A 21,420-nucleotide genomic window follows, 5' to 3' on the forward strand; every position below is an offset into this window, starting at 1 on the left:
CCTCTCCCCGTCCCTTACTCGTCTTTTGAAAGCCGTCGTCCTGGATTTTCTTTCCGTATGCCGGGGAAAGTACCTCACCCTCACCTTTCTACATTTATTATTATATAGAATTTCCCCGGGTCTCTATAAAACAGAATGAAAAGCCTGGGTGGAAGCACAAACAAAAGGAGAGAGAAAAAGTAGAAAAGAAAGGAGGGAAGAAGTCTAGTGCTAGTTCTTACTAAGACTTCTTTATCTAACTTTCATTTTTGAGTGGTTTCTTTGTTCTCTTATTAGGATTGAAAGAAAGAAAAAACTTCCCTTTCTTTCTCTTCTTTATTTTTGTTTTATCCCTTCGACGAATTTCGGCTATGACCAATGCCCCACTAGCTAAATAGGCGTAAGAAAAAGCTACCTGAAAATAAAAAAGCAAGGTGCACCTTGAATTGAACTCGACGAATTGCGTTTTGCCAGAGAGATTTTTTTTAGAAAGATTCTCCATTGGTAATTCAAAAATAGAAAGAATATAAATAAAGGCGCATACGCGGGAAGGGGCCCCCACTACTTCTTCATTCAGGGGGGAGGGGGGGAGACTAGCCTCATTACTTCCCACTGGGCGAGAGGTGCACCTAACCCACCTACCCACTCATCAATCACGGTGTTCAGCTGACTTGCACTGATAGACCCCTATTGTATTGGAATTAGGCGCCCATCTTTTTACTGTTGTCAATGAATCTCTTCCATGTTCGATTCTACTCTATGTTAGAACATTTCTGTGAATGCTATTCTGATCTAAGTGGTCTTATTCTTTGTCCCGTGCTAGGAAGCATTACTCCTCTTTTCATTCCAAATTCAAGAATACGACCGATACGATTAATTGGTCTGTGCGCCTCTCTTATTACTTTTTGTATCCCCCTGTTCTTCGGATACAATTCGATCCTTCTACGGCCAAATCTCAATTTGTGGAAAGCCTTCGATGGCTTCCTTATGAAAACATAAATTTTTATTTGGGTATAGACGGTATCTCTTTATTCTTCGTGATATTGACCACATTTCTGATCCCTATTTGCATTTTAGTGGGTTGGTCTGGTATGAGAAGTTATGGGAAAGAGTATATTACAACATTTCTAATTCGTGAATTTATAATGATCGCCGTGTTCTGCATGCTGGATCTTCTACTATTCTATGTTCTTCCCGAAAGTGTGCTAATCCTTATGTTGTGCGGAGCTGAGTATCTTCTATTCGCTGGGATAAAGCCTTTCCTCTGCAGGGGCCTTGTGCAGTAAACCCCCTACGGGCGGTCGTCCGTCGTCCTAAAGTAGTCCCCGCGAAGCTTTCGGGAAGAGGGGTAGTCTTGTGTGTAAGCATAGCATTTCTGGTCGAACCCGCCCAACCCAACTAAGAAGAACCAAACCTGACAGACACATCTTTTTCCTTTTGGGAGGGTACTCCGAGTAGTGGGTACCTTGTAGGACCTCGACCCGCCTACTCGGGTCTTATATGGATATGCAGGAAGGGGTGCTCCTAGGTGTGTGTAGGGGTTGTGTTTGTTCGCGAGAAAGGATTCCTCGTCAAGTAAGTTTGGGGGGTGTGGACACACTTGCGCGAATTCGGGTAACGGCTACAAGGGAGAAATCGAAAGGAAACTGTACCCGACCAGGGATGGACGTAAACTCGTAAGCTACCGAAGGTAGGGATAATCGTCCAGGTCTTATTGTGAAAGAAAAAAGCCGCCCCGCCACAGCAGACGGGTTGCTTCCTCTGTCGTCGCCGGGGAGCTCTTGGCGAGGAGACCTTAGGATAAGTTGCTAAAACAAACGGGATGGGAGGATCGACCCGTTCAGATAATTCTGAAGAAAGACTGTTGGCAGCAGGTAGAGAGATTTTTTTTTCCTCTTCAAAACACAAGGAAATACGGGCAGGGTAGAGCTCGGCAGAGGGTTCGAGAATAGGGTAGGGTCCTGTCCTTAAGATTCAGATAAGAAAAGAGTTCCAAACCTTTATGCATGCACCTCCGTACAAGTGCTGCATACAAGTTCCGGCCAGGATGATTGAGAAAGATTCAACCAATTTGAACCGCTCACATCACAATAGTAGTAGCGTAAAGGCCGTAAGTCAGGGGGCGGCCATAACATAAGGCTATTACTTTCACACCTCTCTATCTATAGATAGAGAGAGATCCGCTGCGTGAGCAACCCGACTGTGCCTTACATGTGCTCTACAGGCCGCACGTAATCTTTCTTCCCAACGAGCCCTTTTTTTATTTGGAAGACGGGCATTGCGTTCGGTTCGAAAGGCATGGTTTTCAGTATGTCTCCAGATAGGGCCCCACTAGTCCGGCTAGCTAGTGAGCGGTTCTTTTGGGCGGGAAGCAGGCCGGGCCCTACGGGCGGGCATCTCCCGCAACGCAAGCACCATTGTTCGACACCACCCGAGAAGCAAAAGATTCGTCAGTCCAGGCTGAAAATACATGCATAGATAGTGGTTTAATGCCAAGGCCGACGACGGAAGCTCGGGACGGAGCCGTATGAGGCGGAAGTCTCACGTACGGTTCTCTGAGAAGGGAGTGGCTACCTACTGGAGCTTCGACCAAGCACCACCGGTCAATTCCGCTTTGGGGCCACCCCTGACTCTACCATTATTATAGGGGTATGGGGTTCGAGACAAAGAAAGATCAAGGCAGCATATCAGTTGTTCCTTTATACTTTACTTGGATCTGTTTTTATGCTATTAGCTATTCTGTTGATTCTTCTCCAAACAGGAACAACTGATTTACAAATCTCATTAACCACAGAATTTAGTGAGCGGCGCCAAATCTTTCTATGGATTGCTTCTTTCGCCTCTTTCGCCGTCAAAGTGCCTATGGTACCAGTTCATATTTGGTTACCTGAAGCTCATGTAGAGGCACCTATGGCAGGATCCGTCATCTTGGCAGGAATTGCTTTAAAATTGGGAACCTACGGGTTTTTAAGATTTTCAATACCCATGTTTCCCGAAGCGATACTTTGTTCCACTCCTTTCATTTATACTTTAATCGCGATTGCTATAATATATACTTCCTCGACCACTTTAAGGCAGATCGATCTTAAGAAGATCATTGCTTGCTCCTCAGTAGCTCATATGAATCTAGTGACTATTGGTATGTTTAGTCGGGCGGCGGCCGTTAGGTCACCTATTTTGAGTTATGGACACACAAGGCCAAAACATGTGTGCCGGGCGCGTGACCCATCAACCTACTAGCAATGGGGGAGAAAGCATAGCATGTCGCAATAAAAGCTTGATTCGAGGCGTCAGCAAAACACTGCCGTCTGTTCCAAAAACAAAAGCCCCTTAGTGCCCCGGGACGGGAGTGGGGGACGGCCCTACGCGCAGGCAACAGCAGCACCGGCTCTATGAAGTCAGAATCTAATCTTTCTGTTGGCTTTCCCAATTCATTCGTGAATAATAATTCAAGGGCGTGAAGCGAGTACTTCTAGCTGCTTCGCCTGCTTCTTATTATGGCGGCTATGTTTTCGTGGCGAAAATGAACGAAAAGCGAGATGAGCGTGCTATTTTCAAATTGATTGATAGATAGCCTGATCTGTTCTGATAGATCGAAAGAGATAGAGAGGGAATCTCTCAAGAATAAGGAGAAATCTCCTATTTCTATCTATTGATGAGACAACTATCTATTCTTGATCCATCAGAAAGAAATCGATATGTATCTGATGGAGTCTACATCGTACGTAGAGCATCCAAGCGCTTTTTAGGCCAGCTCAGTTCTCTTATCCATCGGTCCAATGCACTGGGCTCATCTCATGGAGGGAAAAGCCAAAATGTAGTTGTCTCGTTCGCCGCCTCGACGCATTCCCTTCTCTCCCCGGTATCGTCCCACACAGAAAGAAAGAGCGCAGAGCCCCGGCCCGACCTGTAGGTCCGCTAACGTAAAGCGAGGAGTTGAGCCTGAACTGGCGAACTGAAGTCACTTTCGGAACCATACTTCCTACAGCTAACATGTGTCCAGTCCAGCGGGAACGCGCAGCGCAAACGAACCTGACCTGCTATACCGAATCACCCGCTGGCCATCGGGGACCGAGTGGTAAGGCCATGATCCGCAGGGGAACAGATCACTCATTCTTCCATTGGGGACAGGTGCACGAACGACAACTCCAAACGTCACACATCCGCTGTAGCTCATTTAGGCTTGAAATGGAGAAAGTCGATTTTTTGGAGATTTTGGACCGGTAGTGGAATTTTTTATATCGGGGTCGGAATCTGATTCCGGAAGTTGGAGTAGGTCCGTAATGTTAAATATCACTTGTGTACAAAATTTAGGGTCAATCGGACGTGGTTTGATAGGTTGCGGCATCAGTTGTCGAATTTGGAAAATTCTAAGTTCTTTAAGTTTGAATTGGAGGGCGATTCATGATTTTAGCGTTGTTTGATGTGGTTTGAGGAATTGACTACGTACGTATGGTGTTTTAGGATTGGTTGGTATGTTTGGTTGAGGTCCCAGGGGCCTCGGGTGAGTTTCGGGTGCTTAATGGGTGAAAGCTTAGACTTAGAAGAATTTCTGACATGCTGGTTTCTGGTATTTTCGCACATACGGTGGGGAGTCCAGAGATGCGGCCCCGCAAAAGCGAGGCTGGGATCGCAGGTGCGCCTTTAGATGCATAGATGAGAAGGACCCAAGGTTTCGCAGAAGCGGACGAGTAGACACAGAAGCGCATCCGCAGATGCGGACTTAGGCGCGCAGGTGCGAACTCTAGAGTTTAATGAAAACTCGCAGGTGTAGAGTCCTAGCCGTAGAAGCGGCACCGTAGGTGCGATGATGAGGTCGCAGGAGCAGTTTTGCTGGACAGAAAAGAGAGAATTTCGAGGGTTTGATTCATTTCTCTATTTTTGGACTTGGGATCTCGAAAATTGGCGATTCTTTGAAGAATTTGCAGAGAGAGCTTTGGGGTAACGATTCCTTACTCGTTGTTGGTTGTATTTCATTAATCTATAGTTGTTCCCTCCATTTAATTTCGGATTTGGATTGAAAAGTTGGGAAAATGGGGGAAGAGTTCCCTAACCGAATTTCTGAGTTTTGATTGAGATTTAGACATCGAATTTGGATAATTTTGGAACGAGTGAACTCGTGAGTGAATGGGTGTCTGTATTTTGTAACTTTTACCCGATTCCGAGATGTGTGCCCGAGTCGACTTTTTAGGGAAAATTTTGGAATGTTTGTTAAAGTATTGATTTCATTATTTAGATGAGTCTATTGTGGTTGTATTTATGATATGTAATTGCTTGTGGCTAGATTTGGGCCATTCAGAGTCGGAGATTCGTGGGAAAGGCATTGTGACCGATTGATTGAGCTTGGTTCGAGGTAAGTGGCTTGCCTAACCTTGTGTGTGTGTGTGGGGGGAGGGGGTAATCCCCTTAGGATTTGTACTGTTTTTGATATATGAGTGTCGTGTACGTGAGGTGACGAGTACGTACACGGGCTAATTGTGTAAAACCCCAATTTTTCTACTAAGTAATAACCTGATTTCTTTCTTATTTGAGTTTCATCAGCATGTGTAGTATCCTGCTAGATTAAAATAGCATGCCTACTTGCCCTAACTGTTTATTTGAACTACGTGCGGCATGTTTAGTGAGTTTACTTGACTTTCCTTAACTGGTACTTAGGTTGAACTGTAGAATTTCGTGTCGTAACTATTGAATTCTATAGTTTAGCTGTATATTTACTTTGGGATTATGGAATGGTATTCCGGGAGATCCCCATGTACTGCATATTTACTTTGGGACTACAGAACGGTATTTCGGGAGATCCCCTTATACTGCATATTTACTTTGGGACTATGAAACAGTATTCCGGGAGATCCCTATGTACTGTATATTTACTTTGGGACTACGGAACGGTATTTCGGGAGATTCCCCTGTCTTGCATATTTACTTTGGGACTACAGAACGGTATTCCGGGAGATCCCCATGCACATTTACGTTTGGGACTACGGGACGGTATCCTGGGAGATCCCGTGTTGTTATCACTCTATTCTGAGTTGTTGTCTTTCATTGATTCTATTCCTGTTAGATTTCCGTATTTATTTTTATTGCGCTATTTCATCCTGTCTTATTTCATTATATTTATACTAGTAGGGACCTGACCTGATCTCTTCACTACTCGACCGAGGTTAGGCTTGGCACTTACTGGGTACCGATTGTGGTGTACTCATGCTACTCTCTACACATGTTTTTCGTGTGCAAATCCAGGTGCTCCTTATCACTGCACTATCAGTGAGTCGGGACAGCTTTGGAGACTTCAAGGTATATCTGTCGCGTCCGCAGACCTCGGAGTCCCCTTCTACTCTTCCCCATATCCATTATCTTCTGTATTTTATTTGATAGGCTTTGATGTATAGAGACACTAGATTTTCCTTCTGTAGTTTGTGATTCACGATGTTCCTTGTTTTAGGAATGATGTGTAGTATATTGAGGAGTTGGTTATTGTACATGCCAAGTGGCATGGTATACAGAGTTGTTAAATTTATGTCTTTCATTTCATTATTCTGCAAATGTTCGGCTTACTTAGTCGTAGAGACTAGGCGCCGTCACGACGTCATACGGAGAGGAAAATTGGTTTGTGACAAGTTGATATCAGAGCTCTAGGTTCATAGGTGTCGTGAGTCATAAGCCGGTTTATTAGAGTCTCGCAGATCGGTACGGAGACGTGTGTACTTATCTTTGAGAGGCTATGGAACTGTTAGGAAAATTTCACTAATTTGATTCATTGTCGTGCTAAAATTGTTGACTTTAAAAATTCTAAACTTTTGTATTCTATTCTCTCACAGATGGTGAGGACACGTACAAGAAGATCTGATGACCAAGCACCCGCGCCCCCTGCAAGAGCTGCGAGAGATCGGGGCCGGGGTAGAGGCCGAGGACGTCCACGTGGTGCAGCCAGAGCACCCGCACGAGCTGCTACAGAGGAGCCCCCAGTAGCTCCAGCTGGAGGGCAGACACCCGAGGTAATTGTTTCTGCACCGGCCCTCCAAGAGACTCTAGCCCAGTTTCTGATCATGTTTAGCACCTTAGCTCATGCTGGATTGATTCCACTTGCTCCTGCTACATCTCAGGCCGGGGGAGGAGCATAGACTCCCGTTGCCGGTACTCCAGAATAGCGGGTTCAGGTCAACCAGGTTTCAGAGATTGTACCAATGCAACCGGTAGCTCCAGCTCAGCCCGAGGTTAGGGCAACATCTTCTGAGGTGGAGCAGCTCAGACTTGAGAGGTACAAGAAGTATCACCCACCTACCTTCAGCGGATTGGCTACAGATAATGCTCAGGGTTTTCTGGAGGAGTGCCGTCGTATTCTCCGTACTATGGGTGTAGCGGAGATGAGTGGGGTTTCTTTTACTGCATTCCAGCTTAGAGGAGCAGCCTATCAGTGGTGGCGTGCTTATGAGTTGAGTAGTCCAGCTGAGGCAGCATCACTTACATGGACTCAGTTTTTGGACATGTTTTTGAGAGAGTATGTCCCTCAGAGCCTCAGGGACTCATGGTGTGCGGAGTTTGAGCAGCTGCGCCAGGGTGCTATGACCGTGTCAGAGTATGCAGTTCGCTTCAGTGATTTGGCCTGACATGCACCGGCCTTGGTTGTCACAGTTCGATAGAGGGTTCGACGGTTTATTGAGGGACTCCACCCCAGCATCCTGATTAGTATGGCCAGGGAGTTGGAGATGGATATTTCTTATCAGCATGTTTTGAGTATCGCCAGGAGATTGGAGGGCATGCTTGCCCGGGATAGAGAGGAGAGGGAGGCCAAGAGGTCTCGAGAGACTGGTTCTTATTCTGGTGCTCGTGCCCTAGTAGCTCGCCATGGTAGGTTTTATGTAAGTCGCCCTATCCATTCAACTCTTCCAGCCACCGGTGGTATTCCGGTCCCTTCTAGGCCCCAGGAGCCTTATTATGCACTGCTAGTATCTAGTGTGCCTTCTGCACGGGGTGTTCCTAATGGCCAGTCCAGCAGACCTGGCCCGAGCCAGTCACATCAGCCACGCCCTCCTAGGGCTTGTTTTGAGTGTGGCGACACACGCCATATGGTAAGGGATTGACCTAGACTTAGGAGGGGTGCACCTCCATAGACTTCTCAGGCACCGCGTGCCCTACCGGGTCCTCAGGCCATGATTACAGCACCAGCTGCCACCCCACCTGCTCAGTCAGCTCGAGGTAGAGGTCGGGCAGGTAGAGGTCACCCTAGAGGGGGAGGCCATGCTAGATATTATGCCCTTCCTGCTCATACAGAGGCAATCACTTCGGATTCTGTCATTATAGGTATTGTGCTGGTCTGTCATAGAGATGCGTCAGTATTATTTGATTCAAGCTCTACATATTCTTATGTGTCCTCTTATTTTGCCCCAAATTTGGGCGTGTCTCGGGATTCTTTGAGTTCCCATGTTTATATGTCTACTCTTGTAGGAGATTCTCTTGTTGTGGACCGCGTGTATCGGTCGTGTTTGATTGCTCTTAGTGGTTTTGAGACCAGAGACAATTTATTATTGCTCGGCATGGTGGACTTTGATATTATTTTGGACATAGACTGGTTGTCGCCCCATTATGCTATTCTTGATTGTCACGCCAAAACTGTGACATTGGCTATGCCAAGATTACCGCGATTAGAGTGGAGAGGTACCTTAGAGTATACTCCCAGCAGAGTTATTTAATTTCTTAAAGCTCAACGAATGGTTGAGAAGGGGTGTGATGTGTATCTAGCTTACGTAAGAGATGCCAGTATTGATACCCCTACAGTTGAGTCAGTCCCAGTAGTGAGGGATTTTCCAGATGTATTTTCAGCTGATCTTCCAGGCATGCCGCCCGACAAAGATATTGACTTTAGCATTGATTTGTTGCCGGGCACTCAGTCCATCTTTATCCCTCTGTACCGTATGGCTACTCCTGAGTTTAAGGAGCAGTTACAAGAGTTGCTTGATAAGGGCTTCATTCGGCCCAGTGTGTCACCTTGGGTGCTCCTGTCTTATTTTGAAGAAGAAGGATGGTTATATGCGGATGTGTATTGATTACCGCCAGTTGAACAAAGTCACAGTAAAAAACAGGTATCTATTGCCTCATATTGATAACTTATTTGATCAATTATAGGGTGCTAGAATGTTTTTCAAGATTGACTTACGTTTAGGATATCATCATTTGAAGATTCGGGAGCCAGATATCCCGAAGACTGCTTTTAGGACCAGATATGGTCACTATGAGTTTCTTGTTATGTCTTTTGGGTTAACCAATGCCCCCAACAACTTTTATGCACTTGATGCACAGTATGTTCCGACCTTATCTTGACTCATTCGTCATTGTGTTTATTGAAGACATTCTGGTGTACTCCCGGACTCGGGAAGATCATGAGCAGCACCTGAGGACTGAGCTTCAGACCTTGAGAGAAATGAAGTTATATGCAAAATTTTCAAAGTGTGAGTTTTGGCTAGACTCAGTGGCATTCTTGGGTCATATAGTATCGAGTGATGGGATCCAGGTGGATCCGAAGAAGATTGAAGCAGTGCAAAGTTGGCCCAGACCGTCCTCAGCTACGGAGATTTGGAATTTTCTTGGCTTGGCGGGGTATTACCATCGGTTTGTTGAGGGATTCTCATCTATTGCAGTGCCTATGACCAGGTTGACCTAGAAGGGTGCTCCGTTCAGGTGGACAGAGGAGTGTGAGGAGAGCTTTCAGAAACTCAAGATAGCTTTGACTACAACCCAGTATTGGTATTGCCTTCAGGTTCGGGGCCTTATACAGTTTGTTGTGATACGTCGCGAGTTGTCCTCGGCGCGGTGTTGATGCAGGACCGTGGGGTGATTGCCTACACGTCCAGATAGCTCAAGGTGCATGAAAAGAACTATCCGGTCCACGACCTTGAGTTAAAAGCTATTGTTCATGCCTTGAAGATTTGGCAGCATTATTTGTACGGTGTTCCTTGTGAGATTTACACCGATCATCAGAGTTTGCAGCATATGTTCAAGAAAAAATATCTTAACTTGCATCAACGGAGGTGGTTGGAGCTACTTAAGGGCTATGATCTCACTATTTTGTACCATCCGGGGAAGGCTAATATGGTGGCCGATGCTTTGAGTCACCGGGCAGAGAGTTTGGGGAGTTTAGCATATCTACCAGCAGCATAGAGGACATTGGTGTTGGATGTTCATGCCTTAGCCAGCCAGTTTGTGAGATTGGATATTTCTGAGCCGAGTCGAGTATTGGCTTGTGTGGTCTCTCGGTCTTCTCTTTATGATCGAATCAGGGAGCGTCAGTATGATGACCCACATCTTCTTGTCCTTAAGGACACGGTCCAGCACGGTGATGCTAAGGAAGTCACTATTAGGATGATGGTGCATTGAGGATGAAGGGCAGGCTATGTGTGCCTAATGTGGACGATTTACGTGAGTTGATTCTCTAGGAGGCTCACAGTTCATGGTACTCTATTCATCTGGGTGCCGCAAAGATGTATTAGGACTTGAGGCAGCATTACTGGTGGACGATAATGAAGAAGGACATAGTAGAATATGTAGCTCGGTGTCTGAATTGCCAGCAGGTAAAGTATGAGCATCAGCGGCCAGGTGTATTGCTTCAGAAGTTAGAAATTCCAGAGTGGAAATGGGAGCGGATCACTATGGATTTCGTTATTAGATTCCCACGGACTCAACTGAAGTTTGATGCAGTTTGGGTGATTGTAGATAGGCTGACCATGTCAGCTCATTTCATTCCAGTGATGACTACCTATTCTTCCGAGCAGCTAGCTCGAATCTACAACCGTGAGATCGTCAAGCTTCATGGCGCACCAGTATCTATTATCTCTTACCGGGGTACGCAGTTTACATCATGGTTCTGGAGAGTTGTACATCATGAGTTGGGTACTCGGGTTGAGTTGAGCACAACATTTCACCCTCAGACGGATGGACAGTCCGAGCGCACTATTCAGATACTGGAGGATATGCTCCGCGCTTGTGTGAAAGATTTTGGGGGTGCTTGGGACCAGTTTTTGCCACTTGCGGAGTTTGCCTACAACACCAGTTATTAGCCCAACATTCAGATAGCACCGTATGAGGCTCTGTATGGTAGGCGGTGTCGGTCCCCAGTGGGTTGGTTCGAGCCGGGCGTGGCCAGATTATTGGGTACAGACTTGGTTCAGGATACCTTGGAAAAGGTTAAGGTGATTCAGGATAGACTTCGCACAGCCCAGTCCAGACAGAAGAGTTTCACAGACCGAGAGGTTCGCGATGTTGCATTCATGGTTGGAGAGCGGGTCTTGCTTCAGGCTTCGCCTATGAAGGGCGTTATGATATTCGGAAAGAAGGGCAAGCTGAGCCCAAGGTTCATTGGTCCTTTTGAGGTGTTGTGGCGTGTTGGGGAGGTTGCTTATAAACTTGCCTTATCTCCCAGCCTAGCAGGAGTTCATCCGGTATTCCACGTTTTATGCTCCGGAAGTATCACGGTGATCCGGCTCATGTATTGGATTTCAGCTCAGTCCAATTGGACAAGCATCTATCTTATGTTGAGGAGCCAGTGGCTATTTTAGATAGGCAGGTCAGAAAGCTAAGGTTAAAGAACATTGGTTCTGTGAAGGTTCAATAGAGGGGACAGTCGGTCGAGGAGGCAACTTGGGAGATCGAGTAGGATATGCGCAACCGTTATCCTCATCTTTTCACCACTTCAGGTATGTCTCTATGCTCGTTCGAGGACGAATGATTGTTTTAAGAGGGGGAGGATGTAATGACCCAGCCGATCGTTTTGAGTGTATTAGCCCCTATCCCCTATTTACTGTTTTTCCCGTATCTTTTTCTGCTTATGTGACTTGCCGAGAAGTTTTTGTTTTTGGATTTCGGAGTGTTTTGGGACATTTAGTCCCTAAAATGGGAGTTTAAGTCTTAGGACTTTGACCATAGCCAGAACTGTATGAAAATGACTCCGAAATGGAGTTTCGTCTCTTCTGTTAGCTTCGTTGGGTAATTTTGGACTTAGGGGCGTGTCCGGATTGTGTTTTGGAGGTCTGTAGCTCATTTAGGCTTGAAATGGCGAAAGTCGAATTTTTGGAGATTTTGGACCGATAGTGAAATTTTTGATATCGGGGTCGGAATCCGATTCCAGAAGTTGGAGGAGGCCCGTAATGTTAAATATGACTTGTGTGCAAAATTTGGGGTCAATCGTACGTGGTTTGATAGGTTTCGGCATCGGTTGTCGAATTTGAAAAATTCTAAGTTCTTTAAGTTTGAATTGGAGGGTGATTCATGATTTTAGCATTGTTTGATATGGTTTGAGGGCTCGACTAAGTTCGTATGGTGTTTTAGGATTGGTTGGTATGTTTGGTCGAGGTCTCGGGGGCCTCCAGTGAGTTTCGGGTGCTTAACGGGTGAAAGCTTAGACTTAGAAGAATTTCTGACATGTTGGTTTCTAGTGTTTTCGCACCTGCGGTGGGGAGTCCGTAGGTGCGGCCCCGCAGAAGCGAGACTGGGATCGCAGGTGCAACTTTAGGCCTAGGAGTCAGTGGTCGCATATGTGACGAGTAAACCGCAGGAGCGGAACCGCATTTGCAAAAGGGAAGTCGCAGATACGGAGATGAGAAGGACCAAAGGTTCCGCAAAAGAGGACGAGTAGACGCAGAAGTGCATCCGCAGATGCGGACTTAGGCGCGCAGGTGCGGATTCTGGAGTTTAATGAAAACTCGTAGGTGCAGAGTCCTAGCCGCAGAAACGGCACCGTAGGTACGATGATGAGGCCGCAGGAGCGGGTTCGCTGGGCAGAAAAGAGAGAATTTCGAGAGTTTGATTCATTTCTCCATTTTTGGACTTGGAAGCTCGGAAATTGGCGATTCTTTGAAGGATTTGGAGAGAGAGATTTGGGGTAACAATTCCTTACTCGTTTTTGGTTGTATTTCATTAATCTATAGTTATTCCCTCCATTTAATTTCGGATTTGGATTGAAAAGTTGGGAAAATGGGGGAAAAGTTCCCTAACCGAATTTCTGAGTTTTGATTGGGATTTAGACATCGGATTTGGATAATTTTGGTACGAGTGAACTCGTGAGTGAATGGGTGTTCATATTTTGTGGCTTTTACCCGATTCCGAGACGTGGGCCTGGGTCGACTTGTTAGTGCGAATTTCGGAATTTTTGTTGAAGTATTGATTTCATTAATAAGATGGGTCTATTATGGTTGTATTTATGATATGTAATTGCTTTTGGCTAGATTTGGGCCATTCGGAGCCGGATATTCATGAGAAAGGCATTGTGACCGATTGATTGAGCTTGGTTTGGGGTAAGTGGCTTGCCTAACCTTGTGTGGGGGAAATCTCCTTAGGATTTGTACTATTTTTGATATATGAGCGCCGTATACATAAGGTGACGAGTACGTACACGGGCTAATGGTGTAAAAATCCAAATTTTCTACTAAGTAATAACCTGATTTCTTTCTTATTTGAGTTTCATCAGCATATGTAGTACCCTGCTAGATTATAATAACATGCCTACTTGACCTAACTATTTACTTGAACTACGTGCAGTATGTTTAGTGAATTTACTTGACTTTCCTTAACTGGTACTTAGGCTGAACTGTAAAATTTCGTGCCGTAACTATTGAATTCTATTGTTTAGCTGCATATTTACTTTGGGACTACGGAACGGTATTCCGGGAGATCCCCCTGTACTGCATATTTACTTTGGGACTACGGAACGATATTCCGGGAGATCCCTATGTACTGCATATTTACTTTGGGACTACGGAACGGTATTGCGGGAGATCCCCCCCGTCTTGCATATTTACTTTGGGACTACGGAACGGTATTCCGGGAGATCCCCCAACACATTTAAGTTTGGGACTACGGAATGGTATCCTGAGAGATCCCATGTTGTTATCACTGTGTTCTGAGCTGTTATCTTTCATTGATTCTATTCCTGTTAGATTTCCGTATTTATTTTAATTGCGATATTTCATCCTGTCTTATTTCATTATATTTATACCAGTAGGGCCCTGACCTGATCTCGTCACTACTCGACCGAGGTTAGGCTTGACACTTACTGGGTACCGATTATGGTGTACTCATGCTACTCTTTGCATATATTTTTCATGTGCAGATCCGGGTGCTCCTTATCAGCCGCACTATCAGTGAGCCGGGACAGCTTTGGAGACTTCAAGGTATATCTGCCGCGTCCGCAGACCTCGGAGTCCCCTTCTACACTTCCCCATATCCATTATCCTTTGTATTTTCTTTAATAGACTCTGATGTATAGAGACACTAGATATTTCTTCTGTAGTTTGTGATTCATGATGTTCCGGGTTTTAGGAATGCTGTGTGGTATATTGAGGAGTTGGTTATTGTACATGCCAAGTGGCATAGTATACAGTTAGTTGTTAAATTTATGTTTTTTATTTCATTATTCCGCAAATATTAGGCTTACCTAGTCATAGAGATTAGGTGCCGTCAAGACGTCATACGGAGGGGAAAATTGGGTCGTGACATATGGGAGCTGGATTGAAGATGTACCTGCGTCTCGGTTGTAGATGCCCCTTGTTCATGGTAGCTTTAGATCTATAAAACTCTGTTTATGTACTTTTCAAACAGACAATGTATTTATTTCATTTCAGCTTTGTAAATTCTATTCTTAGAATCTCATGATTTGTACTACCAGTCCTTGGGAAATGTATAAAATTCAGTAAATTACTATCGTTTATTTGTCTTGCTAATATCATTGAAATTGGATAGTTATTAGTTGGCTTACCTAGCGGGTTGGGTTAGGTGCCATCACGACTAGTGGATTTAGGGTCGTGACACAACTCTTTTTAAAAAAAATTATAAATCTTTCAAAAGTTATTTGTTTTGTTTAAGTAATTAACAAGTTTTAAACCTCACTCACTTTTCATCTATTTGATTCTCTCAAATAGTAGTTAGAATATTACAAGTCTGTAGAATAGATTATCCAGTCTCTGGGGGACGATATCTTAAACTATACTAGAATTTGACATAGTACGAGCAGGAAACTCCAATACACATTGGCCTCATCAGGTTTTAAATTGTGGATCTCTGTACATATTAATTAAATTATTTTATACGATTATATTCATCATCATTGGTCTATTTTTACATTTTAAAATTTGCCTTACCTTTTCCTGCTAATTACTTTACATGTTTAGTTGAAGTTTTGTTTCTTTTATTCTGTGCTCATTATTTGAAGGTTGAATTTCTTAATTGAATTATTATTAAAAATAAAGTATTTGACATTAAACATTTGGTATTGAGGCAAAGTGTTAAATTTGTGAAATATTATTTTTGTTGAGTTAGTCACTCGCGAATATTTTGTGAGATTTTGTGTTCATTGTGATTGAGTCGTGAGCTCCTTATTGTGGAAAATAATGTGTTGTTGATTTATTTTTGGCAAGTTGAAATATTTGGGCACTTGAGGTACAAATTGTGATATATTGTGATATTGATACGCATGCGGTGGTTTAAGGTCTGGGTGTTGAAATGCATGAGGTGATATAAGGGTGGCTTGATACGTGTGGCTAGTAGGGAAACTACTAGAAGTCATACGGTGTGATAAGGGTGGCTAAAACGCGGGATGCTATTTCGAAAAAAAAATAATTTCTTTAAAATTTATTTGTGAAGGCTCCTGCGGTGATATAAGAAAAAAAGATATTGTGAATTTATCTATGATTTGGGACTACGAGGAGATACCTTGGGAGTGCCCTTGTTAATATTTCTTTATGGCTACACTTGCCTTTGGTTATTCTTGTATTTTTCCTTAAATATGTAAAGTCATGTTTTTCTTCCATGAGGTATTATTTGCCCTTATTCTGTGTAGTTAAATTGTGACATACTCCTTACTCGATTAATTTTCATTTATTATTATTATTATTATTATTATTATTATTATTATTATTATTATTATTATTATTATGATTTCATAAATTTGAGGTGGAAGTGTATTTTAATGTTATCGATGTCCGTTTGGGATTCAATGTCTGGGAATAGCTCCGTATGTCGATTTTGGTATTTGAAGCGCGTCCAGATGTGGATTTGGAGGTCCGTATGTCATTTCGGGGTCATTTGGCGAAAGTTAGAAATTTGAAGGTTTTTGAGAAGTTTGACCGGGGTGGATATTTTGACATCGGGGTTGGAATTAGGCATGAAATGCCGAAAGTTGAATTTTTGGGAAGTTTGACCGAGGGGTTGACTTTTTGATATCGGGGTCGAAATCCGATTCTGAAAATTTTCATAACTCAGTTATGTCATTTATGACTTGTGTGCAAAATTTGAGGTCAATCGGAATTGATTTGATATGTTTCGGCGCAAAATATAGAAGTTGGAAGAATTGAAAACTCATAATTCGATTCGATGCGCGATTCGTAATTTCGTCATTGTTTGGCATGGTTTGAAGCCTTAACTAAGTTCATATTGTATTTTGGGATATGTTGGTATATTTGGTTAAGGTCCCGAGGGCCTCGGGTGGATTTCGGAAGGTTAACGGAATGGATTTCGGACAAAAAGGAACTGCTGGAATTTTTCTGTTGCAGAAGCTGTTTTTGGACAGCAACCGGTGCAATCGCAGAGCTGATTTTGGAAGCTTATATATCGCAATTCATAAGGAATCAGAAAATGTGCAAAACATGAAAGTTGTAGTCGTATGATTATAGGTTCCAGAAAGTTAAACTATGCATTATTTGGATATTTGTATAGAAAGTTATGACGGATTGAATGAAGGCTAGTAGAGCAGTTTCGCCAGAAATTTCGCCAGAAATTCTGATACATGCAGCCGATTTTGGGAGCTTATATCTCGCAATTCATAAGGAATCAGAAAATGTGCAAAACATAAAAGTTGTAGTCGTATGATTATAGGTTCCAGAAAGTTAAACTATGCATTATTTGGACATTTGTACAGAAAGTTATGATGGATTGAATGAAGGCTGGTAGAGCAGTTTCGCCAATTTCTCTTAGAAGCTTGTGACTTATTCCTACCGGTGTAATGACCCGACCAATCGTTTTGAGTATTACAATCCCGTTTCTCCATTTATTGCTCAATTTATGCTTTACAGTTATTATCTGACTTGTCGGGGTGATTGGTTCGGGTCCGGAGAGGTTTTGAAATGAACTGGAACACTTAGTTCAAGGTTTAAAGCTTAAGTTAAAATAGTGATCGGATATCGACTTATGTGTAAACAACCTCAGAATAGAGTTTTGATGATTCCAATAGCTCTGTATGGTAATTTTGGACTTAGGAGCATGTCCAGAAAATTTATTTGGAAGCTCGTAGCTAAATTAGGCTTGGAATGACGAAAAATAGAAATTTAAGTTTGAAAGTTTGATCGGGGAGTTGACTTTTTGATATCGGAGTCGGAATCCAGTTCTGAAAATTTTCATAGCTCTGTTATGCCATTTATGACTTCTGTGCAAAATTTAAGGCCAATCGGAGTTGAATTGATAGGTTTCGGCATCGAATGTAGAAGTTGAAATTCATTAGTTTCGTTAAGCTTGAATTGGGGTGTGATTTGTGATTTTAGCGTTGTTTGATGTGACTTGACACTTAATCTTGAGTCTATTCCATTTTAACCCTATAACAAGGTTATTACTGTGTCACTTAAACACAAAAAATATACGGTCTTTTATAAGTCAAGCGCGTGTATATAAGTGGTGCTAACGTGTAATAGCCGACGAACAAGTTTAGTCCGTGTGAAATTATTGTCCACGTAAGATCCATGTGTACCGGGTAATTCCAAGTCAAGCACATCAGGCTCGAGATTAAACTACCCACCCCATATAATTATTTTTAATCTTTACAGCCCCTCAGTAAAAAACCCTAACCTCACTCCCGTCTCCGTCTATCTTCTTCTCTTTCCAAAATCGATTGCGCCATTAGAGAAGATTCTGGAATCATCTGCTACTTCTCATAAAAGATTGAAGCTAACAACCTGAAATTTGTCCAAATTTCACTTCCGTCTTCGTTTATTATCTGAAGAAATTGTGAAGTGAATTATTTAGGGTGGCCTTCAGCAAGAGTGTTGTCTCGAGTTACTCCTTTACTGGTATGTCTCGAGTTACTCTTTTACTGAGATTTTAGTTATTTATTAGGTTTTTTGTGTTAGTAATGGTGTTTTGGGAATTGCAGATATAAAAATAGGTTTTTTTATTTCTTTTCTTCGAATCTTGCTGACTGTGTTCATGTGTTGCCTTTTTTTGTTCACTTTAGGTTAAAATCATGTCAGTGGACGAATACATTCTTGTCCGTTTTCACCATAGTGATGTATTCACCGAATCTCCAGGTGCCAAATATGTTACTAATATAGAGATAAATCAGTTTTCTATTGACAACGATCATTTCTCCTTGTTTGAACTTCAATATTACACAAGGGGTTGGGTTATGCAACTATTGGTTTTTTTTATATCTTTAACCCTAATACCAAAGAATTTGTCTTGGTGGAAAATGATGAACAACTATATAATATTGCTTGTTACTGCAAGGAGGGTATTTTAGACTTGTATATTTCACATATTGTTGAGAATTCCTGATAGTATGGTCCCATTTGGATATTTATGTGGGCCAAAGGTTGTTGAAAAAAGTAACAACACAATAAATAATCCATCTAGGACAACATTAGAAGATGGTCCAGACAGTATAAATGGACCACAACGTGTTGAAGAGCCTCCACTTGACGAGTTTGAGACTGTTATTGGTGGGGAAGGGGCTGCTGCTGGTGGGGAAGATTCTCCTGATAATGTAGAAGGAATGGGAGAGATGCTATTACTATTTCGTAACTGCATCAAATGAGAGCAAGTAGAAGAACAAAGTTGGACCACAAGCACCATCTCAGTCTTCAACTCAAGTTATCATGGATAAACTAGTCAAAAAAAATTAGTGACCAATCAAGATTATGTAATATGCAACACTTGTTTTTGTTAAAACTTGCTTTTTTTGTTGAATGTAGTTTGTTGCACTCACTGGTATCTTTTGAAACTAAATTATGTAATGTGCCAGCACTTCTTTGATTTGCAGTGAACTAAGTTTCATTCCTTTTGCACTTCTGTAATATGCACTTCCGTAGTTTGCAACACTTCCTTTAACTTTTGGAACTTAACTAAGTTCCATTCCATTCATAAGGCATTTGCAATGAACTAGCTTTGATTCGCACCATCTTTGAAAAAAAACAGTGATACCTTTTTAAACAAAATCAGCCGAATAAAAACACATGATACGAGTACAACAATAGTAAACACTAAAGAATTGCAATTTTTTTTTACCAAAAACAAAGATATATTGCATTGATAAGGCAGTATCAATTACACAAAATAGGATCCCTACCATCCCAAGTATAACAATAATAAACAAAAGTAGAGCAACAGTTCCCAGAAATTATACAAAATAGGATCCTAACACAAGATACTAACTACATTAACTAGCCTAAATTACAAACGATTTTCCCATAAATTCATAACAGACCAAAGCCAAATAGAACAATCCATCAACAAGAGCAAGAACTACAACAAAGAAATATGATTAAGGCCACCAGTAGAACAACAAACAATGTTGTGTTCCTCCATTTTTTTGCTCCATCTCTTTCTTGATCAAATGCCTTCACTCGCTTCAATAAACCCCATATAACTCTATTCGCTTGCTTAGGAAACTCGTCCTCAAACCATCTAAAATATTAACATCCCCCATTGTCCTTCAAAAAATATAAAAAAATGAACTGATATAAATCAATGGCAAATAAAATCGTATAAAAGATTTTTTTGCGGAATACACTTACTTTGCCAATTTTGCATATAAAGTACATTCTTCATGAGCTAGCAACACTCCATGAAATTTTCAGTTCACACGGACGACCACATCAATACAAGTCACCCCCTTCGGTGTTTTGGGACATTATTTGAACATAAATTAAGAGAAGCTAGCAAGAAATATTACGTCAAAAATTCGACTAAGGAGGATGGAGTTCTTTCAAATTGAAAAAAAAAGCTCTGATTTTTACTACTTGATGAAGAATTTAGCTCAGTTGAAATGGAGAAAAATTAGGGCTTGGAAGAAGATAACAATGGAGAAAGGGGTTAAAATAAGGAAAATAATGTGGGGTTTGGTTTATTACCGTTGGAATATTCCATGTCAGTTTTTTTTATAACGTTCACGCGCTAATCATCTATGATTCCCACGCAAGGTGGCCCGTGTGTTTTTTGTGTCTAAGTGACACAATAATAACTTTATTATAGAGTTCAAATAGAACATACTCAAGATTAAGTGTCATAGTGGAAAGTGAGGACAAGTTTAATGGATTGCCGACGTATTCTGCCAATGAAAAAAGAGAGGCTATAAAAGCAGATCAAATTTGTAGAGCACAATAAAAGCTAACTTCAGATATCTGAAGAGAATCCTTTCAACCATTTGCATTTTGAAGTCTGTTGCTTTTTCTTTTTGCTTGTCTTCATTTCTTTATGTACTTGTATACATTTCCAGAGTTGACTAGAACTGCAAATGGCCTAAGTCAGCTGAGTGTTTGATGGCCTACCTCTAGTGATGGTTGATTTTTCATAAAACTTTAGCTAAGTCAGATGCCAGATTTCACGCATATAAAAAAAAAATTGTTCGAATTAATCTTTTCTCCGTTTAATGAAATTCTATAATGCACTACTCTCCATACTAGTGCAGCTAAAGAATGCATGTGCTTAAATACTTGTTCGGCAGCAAGACTTGTAGAGTATAAGAATTTCTAAGAAGCCTACCCATTAAACCAATTAAGGATAATATATATAGCTTGTTGTTGTTACATCTATGCCTCCTATCTTGTTTACTACTGTCGTCTGCATGTCTTCTACCTTGTTTGTTATTATTATCTACATGCCTTCTACTTTGCTTGTATTATTACATTTATGTCTTCTACTTTGTTTACTGTAGTTACATCTATGCATTCTACCTTATTGTTATTATTAGTTATACGCCTTCTACCTTATTTGGTGTTATTATACTTATGCTTGATGATGATGAAATAAAAGCATGAAGGGTGTTGCCGTTCCATTCGATTTGACATATATACCTATGCTTGATGACGATGAGGTAAAAACATGAAGGGTGTTGTCATACTGTTTGATTTGATATCTTGTACATGTTTATTGAGAAAGAGTTGGTTGTTATGTTTGATCATACTCACTATTTCCCTTGTATGACTCTTTCACTATTACTTGTCTTTTCTCTTATTATTTTTTTTGCTTACGAATTGCACATGTTATATTAGCGAGTATTTTTTGACTTAAAATCTCGCCACTACTTCACCAAGGTTAATCAAGATACTTACTAAGTACATAACGTCGGTTGTACTCATAATACACTTCTGCACCTTGCGTGCAGATTTTAGAGTTGAGCTATTGTAGATGTCGAAGGCTAGCAACGAGGATGTACTCACATTCCAACTGGAAGCTACCACCTTATTCATGATA

At 42.0% G+C, this 21,420-nt stretch overlaps 1 protein-coding gene across 1 annotated transcript; it reads left to right on the forward strand.

Annotated features, from left to right (window-relative positions):
* Window positions 1–1,900: 1,900 nt before the first annotated feature.
* Window positions 1,901–3,313, forward strand: LOC142168411 (NADH-ubiquinone oxidoreductase chain 4-like). Its single transcript, XM_075229089.1, has 3 exons — window positions 1,901–2,438; window positions 2,547–3,127; window positions 3,177–3,313. Exons 1-3 carry the CDS (start codon window positions 2,278–2,280, stop codon window positions 3,311–3,313), a joined length of 879 nt encoding a protein of 292 aa, XP_075085190.1. The 5' UTR covers window positions 1,901–2,277.
* Window positions 3,314–21,420: the final 18,107 nt, after the last annotated feature.

The sequence above is a fragment of the Nicotiana tabacum genome, chromosome 13, assembly GCF_000715075.1.
Source record: "Nicotiana tabacum cultivar K326 chromosome 13, ASM71507v2, whole genome shotgun sequence".
Lineage (NCBI taxonomy): Eukaryota > Viridiplantae > Streptophyta > Magnoliopsida > Solanales > Solanaceae > Nicotiana > Nicotiana tabacum.

Excerpts from the sequence above, each read along its gene's own strand:
- LOC142168411 (XM_075229089.1), top strand. The coding sequence starts at position 2,278 with ATGGTTTTCAGTATGTCTCCAGATAGGGCCCCACTAGTCCGGCTAGCT. Across the intron at positions 2,439-2,546 it reads CAAAAGATTCGTCAGTCCAG|TGGCTACCTACTGGAGCTTC; the intron begins GCTGAAAATACA and ends CTGAGAAGGGAG. Across the intron at positions 3,128-3,176 it reads AGTGACTATTGGTATGTTTA|GCCAAAACATGTGTGCCGGG; the intron begins GTCGGGCGGCGG and ends TGGACACACAAG.